General features: G+C 50.5%; 1 protein-coding gene across 1 annotated transcript in view; it reads left to right on the top strand.

The window, feature by feature from the left end:
• ALX4 (ALX homeobox 4) overlaps positions 1 to 11366 on the top strand; it is a 37732-nt gene extending 26366 nt beyond the window's left edge. The window contains exons 3-4 of the mRNA XM_016197675.2: positions 5713 to 5841; positions 6841 to 11366. Of these exons, the coding sequence (XP_016053161.2) occupies positions 5713 to 5841; positions 6841 to 7167 (456 nt within the window). The 3' untranslated portion in view covers positions 7168 to 11366. The remainder of the gene's footprint in view (positions 1 to 5712; positions 5842 to 6840) is intronic.
• Positions 11367 to 17984: the final 6618 nt, after the last annotated feature.

Below are 17984 nucleotides of genomic sequence, written 5' to 3'. Positions count from 1 at the left end.
CAGGATAGCCGCCTACTCCTGCATCTTTCAGGTCCCAACTAAATATATCTTCTTTGAAAAGTCTTCCTGACCATTATGGTGAAAACAGTAGCCCCCTGCCACCACCCAATCACCCAACACAACACAATAAAATCCAGCACAGCTCAATCCAATACAGCCCAACTCAACACAGTCCAACACAACACAGCACAACTCAACACAATACAGCCCAACGCAACCCAGCCCAACTCAACACAACTCAACACAACACAATGAAATCCATCACAGCTCAATCCAATCCAACCCAACTCAACCCAAAACAACACAATGCAACACAACTCAGCCAAGCCCAACCCAACAAAATCCAACACAGCTGAATGCAATACAGTCCAACTCAACCCAAACCAACATAACTCAACACAACACAACTTATCCCAAACCGAGTCAACTCAACACAACACAACTCAACACAACCAAACCAGGTTACCTACTACCAAATTGTCCTATTTTATCTTCTCTGTAGAAATGACTGGCTTAAATGACCTTACCTGTTTCTCTTCTCCCACTAGAATATGAGCCCTTGAGGGCAGGTACTGTCTGATTGTTCGTCACTGTACTCCTACCAATTAGAGGAGGCCAAAATCAGAACAACAGGGGCAAAGAATAAATATTTGTGGACTGATTGACCTCTTTTGTCCAGAGAGGGTGTCCCTACCTCCCTGCATGAAATTAGAGTAAAGAAAGAACCAGACAGGAAGCCAAGACCCCTGAGTATCCCAAAACAGGTGACAAAATCTGTGCATTAAAGCTCAGGCTTCAGCTTAGTACAGAATAAATACCATGCTCAGCCTGCTTTCCATCCCAGAGTATGTTAGAAATAGCAAATAAGGTGTTGTCATAGCAGTTTCTCCCCTCCAGTATGCTAGGGAAATCAACAGCTTGAGAAAAGGGGAATTGTTTTATTGTTGTTTTTCAAAGCAGCGCAGCACAGCTCAGCTCAGCTCAGCTCAGCTCAGAAGGACTTTCAATACCAGGACAAAGAGCCCTTCCTTACTCAGCAGACCCCAAGGGTGCCCCCTATTGTATTAGTTCACTAAAGAATCTTAGGTAGAATTTTTCTAAGGCAATACAAGGTTCATCAGTCCCCACCATGTTCTTTTTAATAAGCAGAGGCATTTGTAATTTAGTCCAGAATCATTTTTATGTACAATGACTAATGTGAAAAAGGACTGGCAGTTGTCAGTAAATATGTAGCCATCAGAAGTGATTCTGAACAGGGGGTTGTTTAAGCCTAATTCCTGAGGGCAGGCTGTCTGTTGTTTTTTGCTCCGGCACCAAGTGAATGCTTGGAGAAGGCAGGCAGGGCAGCTGAGGCTTTACTGGGATTTCAGAAGCCCTCTCACACCCATTATCTCATCCGAGTTGGGATAACCAGCCACGTGACCTCAAGTGCTCGGAGTCTAGACAGGAACCCCAGAATCTGGCCTCAGCTCAGCCAATGGGTTTGGAAGTAGGTGGAGAAGAGGTTGACTGAGTATGGGACGTTTCTGTAGGTACTATGTGGGTGTGGGATAAACCAGTTCACTTCTGTGCAGGATGTGTGTATATATGTGTGTGCATGTGTGTGTTCCTTGTAGGTGGATGGCAGTGCCCAGGAGTAGAACTCACTCATTATTGAAAGGAGGATGGACCTTCTAGTACAAAACATGGACATGACACCGGGGCACGTCTAGCATTTTTCACGACCATCCAGCTAGAATAGTGTTCCCTCTGTGCGCGCGCACACACACACACACTCACACACACATTTATGCCTGCCTCCAAAAAGGAGTTGAGGCAGCTTATAATTAAAGATTTATTATTTTCACCTAAGAACAAGAACAATTTCATAAAATGGGAAGGTAATTATATAAAAAATCTAGACTTAGGATCATAATTGCCACTGAGCACAAATTTTACTTCTGAGCTTCCCAGCAGCCAAGGCAGAAAGGGAAGCCCTAATGTGTTGCATATTTTATCATCTAAGGGGGCGATCATAGAATTATGGGATGTGAGTGCCGGGAAGGATCTCCTGGTCCTCTCATTTGATAACAAGGAAGAAGAGGCCTAGGGGGCGAAGTGATTATCTGTGATCGAGAGACTCAGGAACGTGACTTGGTGGCTGTGCTGAGACTAGGATCTGAGACTCCCGAGTTCCATCCCAGGGCTTCTTTTGCTTTAGTTTGCTGTACCAGGACACGTGCCAGATTGTTCCGAGACTTATTTGTGTAAAGGCAACAGGGTGGGTGGGATATTCATGTGCGTCAGACCTCTGGGTTGAGCCCTGAGCCTGGCAGTGCCCTGGGGGGCGGAGGGAATGGGGACAGAACCCCCTGCTTGTCTATGCTGTTTGTTTGGGGCCCACAACCAGCTGGTGGGAAGCCAGGTGCCTGGTGTAGAGGGGCGGTGGGGACAGGAGGAGGTGATGGGGGCCCCCGAGATGGACCTTTCCTGGGAAGAAGCCTGGGGTTTGGCCCTGCTCCAGGGGGCTGCAGGGGCCTCTCTCTGCTGTCTGGGATTCCAATCTACGCAGCTGGTGTCTGAAGACAATAAGACAGAGGCCTTCCCCGCCCTGGGCCACCCCGCCCGGGCCCCAGATGGGCTGCGGTTAGCAAGGCCTCTGCCAAGACGGTTGGTTCCTTGGGGAGAGGCCTGTGCGGAGTGGGCCCATGCTGGGGTGGGCCTGGGAACGGGGTGGTCCTGGGGTGAGACACGCAGAGTGGAAGGCCGGGACCTTGTGGCCTGCTCTCCTCCCTGGGGTTGTACAGGCTTGGGGCCCAGAGAATCTGGGCAGGCAGTGGGGGAGCTCTCAGAGTGCCAGGCTCCAGGGGTCAGAAATGGAAGGACACCCAGAGCCTCAGGATCCGCAAATGTCAGCACAGGAGGGGCCCGTGAGGATACCCTGCCCCCCCCCCCCCACTTAAGTGCGAGGAGGTTGAAGAGCAGAGATGCTAACTTAGTTTATAAGCCCCGATCTGGGCAGAAAAGCTCCAGCCTTGTGCACAGGGCGAGGCCCAGGGAGGAAGGAATTGCAGGAGGAGGTGGGCAGGTCTCCTCCCATCAGCCAGCTCCCCCACAGCTGGGCCACCTCCCACATCTCCATCTTTAGCCCTCAGCCTGACCCCATCCACTCCCTTCCCAAAGACGGTGCTCTCCCTGCTGCCTCTCCCTCGTCTGCTCATCTATCTTCCTAGATAACCAGGTCTCCCCTCTCCCGGCCTCCTCCTCCCACACACTCAGCCCCAGCCCCCCCACATTCCATCTCCCCCCACTCTGCTCCTCCCCTCAATCCCAGGCTCCATTAGGGACACCGGCCTCCTCCCTCCTGGCTGTGTCCCTCCCAGCCCATCCAAACCTGCTCGAGGCCTTCACCGGCACCTCTCTACCTCTATGTTCCCACACAGGGACCCCGAGTCTACAGAGACACAGGGGAACCCCCCCACTGATGGCAACTAAACCTCTTCTTGCCTTCTCCCCACCCCCAAAGAAAGAACGAAGCCATATATCTCGATGCCTCCGGTGGGCTTCTCCCCTCCCCCCGGCTCCCCCCACAGAAAACCCTGGGAGGTGGAGGAAGGAGCGGAAAGACTGAGCTAAGCCTGCAGGAAATTAAACATGAAATGAAAACAAGCTCCTCTGATGCATTCTCTCATCCTGCCCCCGGTCCACCATTCCAGGCCGCTGATAAAGGGGGATCCCGTTTCAGCCGCAGAGAGGAGACCTGACCCGCCCTTGGCTCCCAGCAGGCTCTGGGGCAGGGCTGAGACCCCAAGCCCAAGAGAGGGCTGGTCTCCAGGGAGGGCACAGGAAGCATGCTTCTCCGGCGCGGGAGCCAGGAGGGGGAAATGGAGCGACTCTGAAAGAAACGGCAGGCCCGTGTGTACGTGTGTGTGTGCATGTGTGCACACGTGTGTGTTGGTGTGTGTACACTTGTGCACATGCACACTTGGGACTGGGGGGGAAGGGAGAGGCAGCCCCACGCTCCCTCCTCACCCCGCCCTCCCCACATTCACATGAGATAGATATACTCCATCTTTTTTGACCCTTTCCTCTAGCAAAAGACAGTAAGAAAGGTCAGGAGCTATAAACAAACAAGCGTGAAGTACTCTAAGAACTGCGTGAAAATTTCCCATCTGTCTCCCCCACTGCTCCCATCCTCACCCCTGTGGGGATGTCAATACAGATATTGGCCCATTTTCCAGATGCAGGAACTGAGGCTTTTGACAATGCCAGCACTCAGTGGGCACTCCATTCCCCCCGGCTGCGCCTGAAGCCTGTGCAGGCTGAGTAGCCTCCTCTGTGCTGCCTCATGGGAGCCCATCTGCACCTCAGGCCAGCTCTGCTCCCTCCTCTGAGACTACTCATGCACCTGGTTTGCAGCAGCATGGGTCACTGGGAAGGGAAAGCCAGCTCCCTCAGTGCCTGGCCCAGTGAGAGCCTGCCAGACTCCTCACAGCTCTGCAGCCACGGTCCTTGTCACTGCTCTGCGCTCCCTGTCTCCAAGGCTGCGGGCAGCACGCTATCTGGGGTGTACCCACTTGCACCCGGTCAGCTGGCAGGAGTACAGCAAAGCTGAAAGGAAGCTCCCTCTGGGGAGCTCCAAGGTCTGCTTCTGACTCAGCCCCAGGCCATTCCTGGCCTGCAAACTGATCCCTCCTCACCTCCCCCTCCCACCCATGATTCCAAGTCAGGGCAGGGGTCGCTGGTTCCAGGTGAGCTCTTGCCCAAGAGCCTTGGGAAAGTTCTCAGCCTACCAGAAATGCTCCAGGAAAGGAAATGGACCCCACCCATCCACCATAGATTTCAGCTCCTTCACCTGACTCGGAGATCACCTTCCCCGTCAGGCCCCCAGTCAAGCCAACGTTCCACCCACCCATGTTCAGTGACAGGTGGCCTCCAGCCTCCTTAACATCAGGACCTCCTCTGAGTGAGCACTTGTAGCATCTGCCTCTCCTGACAGCACCAAGGACAAGCCCTCCACTTGGCATCTGAGGACCCCACAGTCTGACTTCTGCTTTCTCGATTCCTCTCCCCCACACTCCCCATAATTGGGCAGCGTGCCCTGGTGTCTCTAAACTCAGGGCTGGACTTTCCTCCCTCCAGCCAACACTCAAGGCCTAGCTCCAGCCCTCATCTCCAAGAAGCCCTCCTTGACTGCCTGTGTTGCCCAGTTGAGCCCCTGTTGTCCACAGGACCTTTAACATGGGGGTTTCTGAGCTGGGAGACTATTTCCCACAAGAATGCTGCAGAGAGTCAGGAGGGTCAGGAATCTGGGCTGCTTGGCCCCAGGAAGCCACAGACCTTTTGGAAAACCGTCTGTGTGGTAGTCTCTAGTAGATCGATTTTCTGGAGGAGAATTCATGGCGTTTATCAAGTTCTCCACCAAAGATTAGGCCACACGTCTCCATAAATGCTAAGTGGCCAGGGACCCATTTCCTGTGTGTGACACTCGCTTGCTCTAGATTCTGAAGCTTAGCAAAAATGAAACTCCTGGCCAAGGTCACACCATGGCTAGTGGGGGGTAAGCTGCTCTCCTGACTCTCAGCTTCAATCATTCTAGATGGTAAGCTCTTGGGGATAGACACCGAAGCAGCACTTATCTGCAGCCCAAGGCCTGCTGGGGCTCATGGGATGAGCCTACACTGCCCAAGGGCACAGCCTCCTGACCCCTGAGACAACTGCTCTGTCCTGCAGGTCTGGTTTCAGAACCGGAGGGCCAAATGGAGGAAGAGGGAGCGTTTTGGGCAGATGCAGCAGGTTCGAACCCACTTCTCCACCGCCTATGAGCTGCCTCTCCTTACTCGAGCTGAGAACTATGCCCAGGTAGGTCCCTGCCCCGAGCTGCCTGCTCCAACCCCAAGCCACTCGAACTCTGAGAACCAGCACCTCGGAGAAAGACCGAGGTCCTCTGAGATGGGACTCGTGGCTTCAAGTTCCCTCAGGCCCAGTCCAACTGTGAGCCTCTTTACACCAGGATGTGGGAGACCCAGAGCCCATTCCATCCCATAAAAATGTTGCTCCAGGTTTGGCTGAGTCCCCAGCTCTACCTCCCCATAAATGCTTAGAGGGAAATGGGGTCCAGAGGTGGAAGCTGGGGAGAGGAGAGGGATCACAGCTGCATGGATGGGAGATGAGACATCCAGTCCAGCCCCCACTGCTGCCTGGGCATCCTCCACACCCCAAGGCATGTGGGTGGCCAGCTGGCTCCATCCATTCAGTCCCTGTGCCCATCACCTCCTGAGGCAGCCATTTCTATCTGAGATCCTCAGCCACTGACTTTGGCTTCTGGGAGATTTAGGTCCCCACCGCCCACTTCCACCCTCTCCACATCACAACCTACAAGTCCAGAGCCCATGTTCCCAAAGCCAAAGGTCCCCACTTATCAGATACCTAGGAGGTCCTGGGCCTGGAAGGAGCTGGAGGTAAGATACAGCCCCTGACCTTAATGAGTCCACAGAGACAGAGTCTGCAACTGTGTCCAAAATCAGAAAGTCAGTGGCTAAGGTGGGGGCTGTCCTCAGCTGGTTAGCTGTGCCCCAGCCCTGTCACTGGACCCTTGTTGAAGTTTGAAGTTCAGTCCTTAAAACAGAATTTCTATCTGCTGCTAGCCTGGCCCTGGGAACAGCGTAACCAAAGCATAAAACGCAGGCTCTCCGGGGGCACCTGGATGACCTTAATGTTTAGAGAGGCTCCCAAGTAAACACTCGAGAATGGTTTAATCATAATGATGGGCTCCTAAGTGGGGGGAGGTGGGGGGCTCCTATGTACGGCCCCACCCCCACCCCAGCCAGCCTGTGACTTCTCTCCCCTCCTCCTACCCAGATTCAGAACCCGTCCTGGATTGGCAACAACGGGGCTGCCTCGCCAGTGCCAGCCTGCGTGGTCCCCTGTGACCCGGTGCCAGCCTGTATGTCCCCTCACGCCCATCCCCCTGGCTCTGGGGCCAGTGGTGTCACCGACTTCCTGAGTGTCTCTGGGGCTGGCAGCCATGTGGGCCAAACGCACATGGGTGGCCTGTTCGGAGCAGGCCTCAGCCCAGGTCTCAACGGCTACGAGCTCAACGGTGAGCCGGACCGCAAGACCTCAAGCATCGCAGCCCTCCGCATGAAGGCCAAGGAGCACAGTGCGGCCATCTCCTGGGCCACCTGACAGGGCCTCTCTGGTCCCAGCCCCGCGCCCTCCCCCACCTCGGGGCACTGGCCACGCCCATGCTTTCCAGGCCCCCAGCCTCCCACTCGACTTTCCTCTTGGGAACCTGGCCTGGGCCAGGGGCCTGACCCTCAGCACTTTCAGCCACCCCAAGTCTGAGGCCCGTGGACAGCTGGGAGGGAGGGGACAGCAGGCCCCTGCCCCTCGCTGGCACTGAGGCCAAGACCCCTGCTCCTGGCCGGAGGCAACGGAGACAGCGGTGGCCCCGTTTCACAGCTTTGCATCCATTAGAAGCTGAAGACCCTTCTTCCCCCTCCTGCTCCTCCGTCCTGCCTGGTCTGACCGCTGAGTCAAATTTAAATTCCCATCGAGACCCAGCAGCAGCAACGGTACAGTCACGTCCATCCTTCCGTGTGGATCCCGGTCACCAGGCCCGTGACTGTGTCTGAAGAACAGGCTGCCCTCCCGTCTCCTTTTCTCTTCCTAAAACCCTATGGGATCTGACCTTTTGGACCCAAGGCATCTGCCTCATCTTCACCTAGAATGGAGGAGTCCCCATCCTGGCTGTCCCCTAAGCTGGACACACCCAGAGGGAATGGGCAGAGAGGAGGAGCTGGAGCCAAAGAATCCAGCTGTCACCCAGTAGTGCTGACATTCAGGGTGGGGGCATGTCTCCACGCCCTTGGGCCCCGGAAACTGGATCTGGGTGAGCCCAGCAAGGGGACAATGCAGACCACCCACGGTGCTGGACAAAGACAAGCTTCCAGAGAGAGCAGGGGCTACAGGGAGGTGTCCAGGTGGGGCAGGGGATCGAGCACACACTCTGCTCTTCGGCCACCTGACATCTCCAGGCAGGATGGAGGAGCAGGAGGGGGAAGCAGGCAGCATGACAGCGACATTGGGCAGGTTGGGCAGCTCTGTTCTCCATCTAGCCAGGCCCCTCCAGGAGGGTCATTCCCCCCAGCCCCTGCCCCATCCCATTCTGGTCACTCCATGGAAGCACTCACACCTGGGACACTCAAGCCAGAGCCTGGGGGCATGGCGGCAGAGGGTCAGGAGCAGGTGTGGACTTGCTGGAGGACTATGTCCACGCTCGGCCTCCAGGCAGGCAAGGCAGCTGCTGCTGCCTCAGGCTGCCTCCCCCCCGCAGCCGTCTCTGCACATAACCATACCTTCCAGAGCCTTCCACGCAGGTGGGTGCTTGCGGTCTTCTAGGCAGAGGGCAGACAGAGCCTACCTTGACACTTCTTCCTCGGGGGCCAGAAGTCTCAGCCCCTCTCTCTGGCCTCTGGAAGGGCTTGCAGGGCAGAGCTCCCGAGTCACTTGCCCTGTTCTAGGTGTGGGGACAGGATGTCCTCAGGAAGTGCATTTCTCTGCCTGTAGGAAGAGGCCTCCTTCGGGAGGGGCGGGGGTCACTCCATATTTGCCTGGCTTGAGACGTGCAGCTTAGTCCCAGACATCACCTAAGCTTCTGGCACACAGCACCCATCCTCTGAGGCAGGCCTTTCAGGGCCCTGGGAGGTCCATGGCAGGTAGCCCCCGAGCCTGTCAGGTATGGGGGCTGTGACGCAGGACAGCCTGTGCGGTTGGCAGATGGGTGTGAGATACCCTGCCTTGAGCTGCTCGGGGTTTAGGAGAAATCGCAGGCTCCATCTCAACCTTATGCTCTCATCAGCTCCAGGATAGGACGAGAAGGATCTGGCTTCGGCCTCCCTCAATGCCAGTCAGGCCTCTTAGTAAACCGTAGCTCTGAGATCAATCTTCTAGAATGACAGGGGTCTAGGACATGGAATTAGATGTCCTTGAAGGCTTGGCTTCCCGAGTGTCATTTGTTTGAGGATCTTGGAGTCACTCTTAGGAAGCCTCTCTAGTTTGAGGTTCACTAAACTAACCCAGACTCCCCAAAATCTAGCAGGGGAAAGGAGCAAATTGCTTAAGGCTGTGAATAGTCTCCTAAATGCTCCAGTGGCTAGAAGGACACAAGAACTTTCACCAAAGGTGTGTTTTCACCAGGAGAGAATCAGTACACAGAGAAAGCCCCAGAGCAGGGGGGGGAGAGGGCAGGCGCGAGGTGGATTCCTCTGGGAGGGACCCCTGGCTCTCAGTTTTCTATGTGTCTGCTTTCTGGCTGGACTAGACTCAAGTCAGGCAAATTTCAACCAAAATGCCTGAGAAGGAAAAGCTTCTGTTAGAAGCAGTTGAGCTGTGGCTCTGGCTTGCCGTCCCACCATCGGAGCCCAGTGTTAATGATTAAAATATGTGTGTTCATCTCCCCATAGGTGGCTACTTACCCCCAGGCCTGTCCTTGCCCTGCCCTGCCCTCTAGAGCCTGCCTAACACTGACAATCACATCATTGAGCTGGGGGAGTAGGGGGGTGACTCTAGTTAGTTCAATCTCTTTACAGTGGAGCCGAGAAGACCCCGCCCCCAGTAGAGAAGTGACTGCCCTGCCATGGTTAACCAGAGGCAAAGGAGGCTGACAGTGGAGCCCTGTCGTGCTGCCCAGGCTTTGCCACGGCCTCAGCAGGCGGCTGGTGCATGAGGCACCCCCACAGCCTCACAACTCGCAGCTCATCCAGTGGCTCAGCTCTCTGCTTGAGTGCCTCCCTCTCCTCAGCCTTCTCTCTGGTTCTTTCCCAGTCAGGTGGCTGGGCCCAGGCCTTCTGTGTTCTAGGGTGGGAGGCATCCCCAAAGCAGCTCCTGGGATGCCTACGCGAGCTTGGGGACTCTCCCAAGCCAGGTGGCTTCCTCTGGAAGGCAGGCAGAGAGGAGAATCCATTGCCCTGTGGGTCACTGCTAAGCAAATAAGCCAGAGGTGAAGATTTCCTTTGGCCATTGATTTCAACAGAGATGGCGATGCAGACCTGAAGTGGTGGGCAGCAGGCAGGCCAATGGGCAGCCTCCCCAACACCGAGAGCCCCTCATCCTGCTGGGAGTGTCTTTGGAGCCAAGGCTTGACACTAAGGTGCTGCCACCCTCATGCTGTCCCTGCTCCCGGGGCAGGGAAGGAGGCAAGGGCTTGGGAGAAGGCACCTAGAGAGGCTTGTCCCCAGGTCTTCAATAGTGCTTGGAGGACGTGGGCTTTGTAACTTTCCCTGACTTCTTTCAACTATACTTGATTTTCAGCTCTCACCACCATGCCTCCAGCTCTGGGAAGCATGGAGGCCAGGTTAGTTCAAAGACACTGCAAAGGGTGGGGGGCAGCAACTGTGAGCTGGGGCCTGGCACTCACTGCTGTGGCCACCCTGGGCCCAGATCCAGTGTCCTTCCTGCCCTTATTCCCACTGGGTAGACAAGAGGAACTTTCCCAAGAAAACTACCAAGTGTCCTGCTCACGTGCTATTCTCTCTCTGGGGCTGGGTCTTGGGGAGGTCACCTTGGGAGACACCCTGGGGCTTCTGGTCAGCTTGATGGCCCTGTCAGGTGCAGAGGCCAGCAGGCCTAGCTGGGTAGGATGGCTGGCAAGCTGGCCCCCAGGACAATAATCCATGACCATAAACGAGAAAATCGAGACCACACACTCCCTACGTCTCAAAGTTGCGCCGCCCGCTTCACTTCATGCGGATGCTGCAGAGAGGAAAGGTGTCCCCTGAACATTACCTAATCTTGCCCGCCCCCCACCCTTCTCTTACGACATAGAGCTAGGCCTTTATACTACTGATTTTGAAGGACAGTTTTGATGTCTAACAACCTGAGTGTGCAGTGGTCGGAAAGAGAGCTGAGCGCCAGAAGGAACATGAACCTCAACCAATACTGACTGTTCTCATTGTAAGATATGTTAACCCTGTATAAACGCAACTTTTCCTTTAGCTTAATGGCCTGGGGTGGATATTAAAAATATATATTAAAATACATTAAAAATTCAGAAAAAAATGTATAAAAAAAATGAGGTCGGTTCCATAAAGTTTTACTGCCTATACCACCATGTAACAACATTACAGCAAAATATTAATAGAAGCATTCTTGCCTTTAAAGTAAGTTATTGCACTTACATCTTTTGGGGGAGGGGATATGGATGAGAAGAGGACTTGGGGCCCAGGAGTGGGGCTGGATGGGGAGCGGAAGTAGCCGGAGCTCCCCGAGCACCCTTGGCTGGGCATGGCCCGAATGGTCTGTTTGGTTGTTGTTTGCAATAAACTCCTTCTCCTTCCTCCTCTCAACTGGAACCTGTCTGTTTTGTTCCTGACTTGTGACAGATGAAATGTGATCAGAGGGGCCTCTGAAATCTCACGTTAATTGAAGTCGGCAAAAAAATACTAACAGTGCCCTTTTGAACCACTGACACAGTGCAGGGTGGATTACCAGGGCTAGATTAACAACAGGTGGCTGGTCAGGGCTCCCGCACAAAGAGGGGTGCATGGCCCGTGAGGATCGGGGACAGTCCCCTTATCCCAGGGGACCCGCCTGCACAGCCGGGTAGGGGAAGAACCAGGGCTACCAGTCTGCTTCTCAGGCAGTAAAAGGGGGTCCCAGCAGCAGCTCCTTAGCAGCCCTGAATCTCGAGTGTGTTCAGCAAGGCCTGTGCCTCCAAGTCTCCACAGGAGGCATGGCGGTCCCTCCATGTCACCGAGGTTGTTCTGGAAGTGGGAAGAGGGCCAGGATATGCAGGTCCATGGTGGGGAGGCCTGGCTGCTTCACACAGCACAGGACAGGCCTCCAGCAGAGGCAGGTCCTGTACCTGGGTTCTCCTTCTTAGTGGCTGAGGAAACTTGCAGGAGGTCCAGCCAGGTGGTTTTTAAAGCAAAGCTCTAAGAATGAATAATCAGGCAGGGAGGCCCAGGCTCTGCTGCAGAGGAGTGCTCTCTCGCCTTCCAGCATGAAGGTGATCCCAGGAAGAGGCCTCCAGGGAGCCCTGCACAGAGAGTAGTCTTCATTCACCAAAGCACCTGAGGCCGAGCCCTCACATCTGTGGAGGGGACTGAGTCCTATCCCTGCCCAGGTGACCAACTAGAGGGGAGGGTTAAGTGGGGTCATACACATGAGCTCACTGGCCATGTATCAGCAGTTCTTGTTCTGGCTGGGGAGCGGGTGGTGCAGTAGAGATGGTCTTTCTCCTCACTGAGGCCCAGACTCGCATGCTCAGCAGCTAAGGAACAGGCCCTCCACAAACAGCCCGTTCCCCAAAATAGGGCATACTGCAAGCTGTCTACATGCCCAGAAATGTCTACATGCCAGCTCCAGGGACAATGGGTGTGAGTCGACATTTTCCCAGGAATTCTGATTCCAAACAGATTGATTTTTTTTTTTTTTTTTTTTAGCTCAACACAGACCAACAGGCTTGGGGAAGGGAGAACTTCCGAAAGGAGCTTCAGTTTATGACCATGTGCAAGCCACGTGGTAAGGTGTTGCCTTGACTAGCTGGGAGCCAACCTGCTGTGGGGCCTGTGTGAGGTCTCCCTGGCTCCCTGGCTGAGGTGTGGTCCAGATGTGCAGAGGCTGCACTATTCTTACCATGCTCCTAGGGTTCCTCCTGGGGTTGTCCCACAAGCCCCCTCCCCAGCCCTTCTCTGTCCTCTACCCACTCTGTACCCCTAATTTCCAAGCTCTGTGGGAAAGGAGGAGCTCACTGTTGCTATGACATTAAGGCCAAGTTACACTACAGAAAATGAAAATCAATGAGGGTATCGTGTTGGGGGCACAAGGGAAGGGGATCGAGCCTGAGGAAGGATGAAATGCAAAGGCAGCCACTATCTCCTCTCCAAGACAGGCTTCGACCAAAAGCTCTGTTCAGATGAGAGCAAGGAAAGGACCAGCCAGGAAGCCATGTGTTGAAGGGAGAGAGACGAAAGACCTGGGTTTAAGAACTAACTTTGCAACTTATTAGCTTGGTTATTTTAGGCAAGCCACTAAAATTCTGATTTTCAATGTCTTCACCTGTAAAATGCGGACACCAACTCTCTTGCTCATCTCAAAAGGTAGTGAGAAAGCCCAAAGGGTTTAAAATATTTGGAAATCATGAAAAGCTGTGGCGACAGGAGGACTCATGCACCCTGGTGGTTGGGAGGGGCCATGGGGCTGACTTCCATCTAAGCGGCTAAGGGCAGAGTGCCAAAGACTCGGGTACTGTTCAGAGTGTGTCACCATACTTACTATGAAGCACCGGGAACCCCAATGTTCTATCCATGGGATTGGCAAGGGATCTGGTGGTAAGCAGTGTACTTATTCACCTACTCAGGCTGCCATGACAAACTGCCACACACTGGGTGGCTTAAAGAATAGATATTTATTTTCTTACAGTCCTGGGGACTGAAGTCCATGAGCAAGGTGCTGGCAGCCTCAGTTTTTGTGAGGCCTCCCTTCCTGGCCTGCAGACGGCCACCTTCTCACTGCACCCTCACTGGGCCTTTCCTCTGTGCTCAGGCAGAAAGCTCTGGTGTCTTCCTTTTCTTAGGACACTAGTCTTATCAAATTAAGACCCCACCCATATGACCTTACTTAACCTTTATTAGCTCCTATAGGCCTGACCGGTGGTTAGGGCTTCAGTATATGAATTTTATGAGGGTATGTGATTCAGCCTGTAACAAGCAGCGTGGGAAGTGTTATAGGGGTGAGGGGAAGACGCGGAAATAGACAAGTGGCTGCTCTTCCCACCCCCTTATCCCAGAGGGTCTCAGTGGGTCCAGCAAGTTCCCAAATGGGCCCAGCAACCGCTCAGTTCAGTGCCATGTTACTTTCTACCTAAGCTGCCAGGTGGTTACTTCCCACCCTAGTCCCACCCTGCTCCACTCCATCAATACTGATGGCAACGTGACGATGCCAAAGACCAGCACCGATCACATCCTTAGCTGAACCATCACCTAAAAACCCTGCACACTGCCAACAGACGGACATCCCAGCTCTTCTGTTGAGCCCCAAACTCCTGTCCAGCTCACCTTTTCTAATTCCCCGACCTGGACTCAGTGCTCCTGCAACTCTGGAATTCCATTATACTTCCCCACCTGTTTCCTGTTACTCCTCTCAGCTCAAAGTGCCTGCCCCATCCTCCCCACACCTCTGTCCACCTACTGCTTGCCCCCACTTATTCATTCTCCAAAGCCCACCTCAAGTGCCACCTCCTTCACAAGTCAGAAGTGATCACTCTCCTTCCATAGCAGGGAATGTGTGCAATTCACCCTAATCACATGCTGTCTTATACAGTAGACAGGACCATAGGGATTTATCTCCTGTGCTTATTAATATGGTTACAAGCTCCTCAAAGGTGGAAATGGTGTTTTCTTCACCTGTCTGTCTGTACCACCTGGCACAGTAGCATAGCAAGAGCTTAATAAATGTCAGCTAGATGGCTGGTAAGTCTGCCTTCCACCTCAAGAACACAGCCAAAAACACTAAATTGAGGCAATATGACATGAGACAGCCTAGCTCCTAAGGCCCTAAGAAATCATCCAGGCTCAGGAGGGAAAGAGATACGGGTCCATGACAAAACCAAAAAATTGTGAAAGATGACAGATTTTAACCACCATTTAAAAAATAATCATCTGTATTGAGGTATAATTTATATAACATAAAATGCACCAATTTTAAGTGCAGAGTTGGATGAGTCTGGACAAATGCATACACGTATATAACAATCACCTCAAATTGTAGAATGTTCCCCTCACCCCCCCAAAAAAGTCCCTTGTACATCATCCCAGTCAACCCCCAGCCCCAGGCAACTGTTAATCTACTTTCTATCACACTAATTTTGCCTGTTGTAAAACTTCACCCAAGTGGAACTTACTTATTTTTGCAAGAGTACATGCATAGGTACGTACAGTATACACTCTTTTGTACCTGGCTTCTTTTGCTCACCTATTTTGGAAACTCATCCATGTTGTGTGTCTCAGTAGTTGTTTATTTTTACTGCTTAGTTGTATTCCATTGAATGGATGTACCGCTGTCTGTCTATTCATCTGCTGTTAAACATTTGCGGGGGTTCCCTTTCTTGGCTATTATGAATAAAGCTCCTATGAATGGGGGTTGAATTTTGTCAAAGGCCTTTTCTAGATCTATTGAAATAATCATATGGTTATTCTCCTTTATTCTATTGAGAACTATATTGATTTTCAAATGTTAGACCAACCTTGTATTCTGTAATCACATGGTATCACTCTTTCCATATATTGATGGATTCAATTTGCTAATATTTGTTAAGGCTTTTATCTATGTTCAGGAGGGCTATTGGTCTGCAGTTTTCTTTTGTTGTAATGTTTTTGTCTGGCTTTAATATCAGCGTAATAATGGCCACATATTTTCTATTTTCTGAAAAGAGTTTGTATAAGATTGGTATTACTTCTTCCTTAATTGTAGGATAGAATTTGCTAGTAAAACTATGTGACTTGGATTTTTCTTTGCGGGAAGTCTTAAATTATGGATCTGATTGCTTCAGCAGATACAGCGTTATTCAGGTTTTGCTTCCTCTTGAGGTAGTTTTGTCAATTTGTCTTTCAAATATTGTGTCCATTTTACCTATGTTGTATAATTTTTCAGTATAAAGCTGTTCATGTGTATTCCCTTTAATATTTGTAGAATCTGTACCTTTTGACCCCCAATATTGGTAATTTGTATCTTTTCTTCCTTGAACAGTCTAGAGCATTTATTGATCTTTTCAAAAAACCAGTTTTTGATTTTTCTCCATTTTCTATTTCGTTTACTTCTACTCTTTAATCTTTCTGTCTCCTATTTATTTTGGATTTAATTTGCTTAAGTTTAAGGTAGAAGCTTAAGTCACTGTAATTAGTTCTTTAATTTCTAATATAAGCACTTCAAGTTACACATCTCCAAGTACTCTACCCTACACATTTAAATACATCGTGTTTTCATTTCAGTCCAAAATATTTTCTAATTTTCTTTGTGTCTTTCTTAACCCCTGCATTGTTTAGAAATATGTTATTTCATTTCCAACTACTGGGGATTTCCCCATATATCTGTTATTGATTTCTGATTTAATTCCACTGTGATCAGAGAACATACTTATGTTTTCATTTCCTCTAAAACTATTAAGACTTGTCATATAATGCAGTTCATTTGTGGGAAAGTTGCATGTGCACTTGAGAAGCATGTGTACTCAGTTATTGGTGGATAGTGTTCTGTAACTGTCATTCAGTCAAGGTGGTCATCTAGATCTTTCAATCAGCTTGTTCTATCAATCCAAAACATCCCAATATAATTGTAGATTTCCTATTTTGCTTTCAGTTTTTAGTTTTTGCTTTACATATTTTGAAGGCCTGTTAGGCAGTGCTACACATTTAGAAGTACCTATTCTTTGTTCTTGAGTTGATCCTTTTATCATTAAATATTCCTTTTTCCATGTCAAAATTTCATTTTGAAGTTCATTTTATCCTTTATTAATATAATTGCTTTTTATGATTCATATTTATCTAGTATATCTTTTCCTACCCTTTTAAAGCTGTACTTTATAGTATTTTCTTTGTAGGTCACATATAATTGCTCTTGCTGTTTAATTCAGAATAATAATCTCTGCCCTTTGATTAGAGTGTTTAGACCATTTAAATTTAATGTAATTATCGATATGTTTGGGTTTAAGTCTACTCTCTTGTTTTTTATTTGCTACACCTGTTCTTTATTCTTTTCTTGCCTTTTTATTAAAAAAATTTTTTTCTGGTATTCCATCTCCAGTATTGTCTCATTAACTATGCCTTTAAAACATGTTTTTAGTGTGTATCTTTATCACAGTCTATCTCACAGTTACCTTCCTAACTCACTGGCAACTCAACTTCCTTTTCCGTTCTTTTCCTTCTCTACTTGAAAATGTTAGAATGGACCCAGTAATAAGGCCCCAGTCCTTTTTTTCTTCTCCACTATACTCTCTGGGTAATTTTGTCTAGTCCTATGATTCTATATTTTCAGTCTTAACTTTTCGCCCAAGTTCTATATATATTTAAATTACATACCCCTTAGATGTCCAGTAGACACTGCAAACCCAGCATGTCTAAAGTGGAGCTTTTGATTTTCCCTGCCCTCATCCCTGCCAGTCCACTATATTTCAGTTAATAGTATCACTAAGTTAGCTGCGAATCCTCCACTGTTTTTAACTATGTTCATTAGTAAATCCATTAGCGTCCACTCCCAATATAATGTCTCACCATCTCTGCTGCTACCATCCTTGGCTAAGCCACCCTGTCTCTGACTTGGATTCTAAAATAGCTCCGATTCCACTCCTTTCATTCTTACTCCCCACAGCCTATTCTCCACACAGTAGCTGAAATAATCTTTTTTTAAAAAAAAATAAAACCAAATGTCATTCCTTTGCTTAAAACCTTTCAGTGTCTTCCCATCACACAATAAAAATCTAGAATACTTTTGGCTACACAGTCCTAACACAACTTCACCCTGGCCTACTTTTCTGCCATCATTTTAACCATGCTCTCCACACTCAATACACTGCAGCCACACAGGGGTTCTTGCTGTTCTTAAAACAAGCCACGCTTGTGCCTGCCTGAAGGCCTTCATCCTAGCTCTTCCCTCCACCTGGTATCCTCACGGTCCACTCTTTTAGATCTGTGCTAAAATGTCACTTCTGGCTGACCCACCTAAAATGCCTCCTCATGCCCAAGTAACCATCTCCCCTTACTCTGCTTCATCTTCTTCATGGCATTTTTCACCCTTTGAAGTTATATTCCCTCAGTTGTTTGGTTTGTCATCCTTCTTAGAATGTACATTTGATGAGAGCAAGTACTTTGTTTCATTCAGTGCAGAATCCTCACACTAAGAACAGTATCTGGCATACAGTATGTGCTCAATACATATTAAGTGAATCCATCCCATCAAGTTTTTTGAGTCAATAGACTAAAATTTTCACGAGTGAAAATTTGTTTTCT

The sequence above is a fragment of the Miniopterus natalensis genome, chromosome 11, assembly GCF_054644295.1.
Source record: "Miniopterus natalensis isolate mMinNat1 chromosome 11, mMinNat1.hap1, whole genome shotgun sequence".
NCBI classification, from domain to species: domain Eukaryota; kingdom Metazoa; phylum Chordata; class Mammalia; order Chiroptera; family Miniopteridae; genus Miniopterus; species Miniopterus natalensis.
The sequence above is the reverse complement of the archived record's forward strand: the minus strand, read 5'-3'. Positions and strand labels throughout refer to the sequence as shown.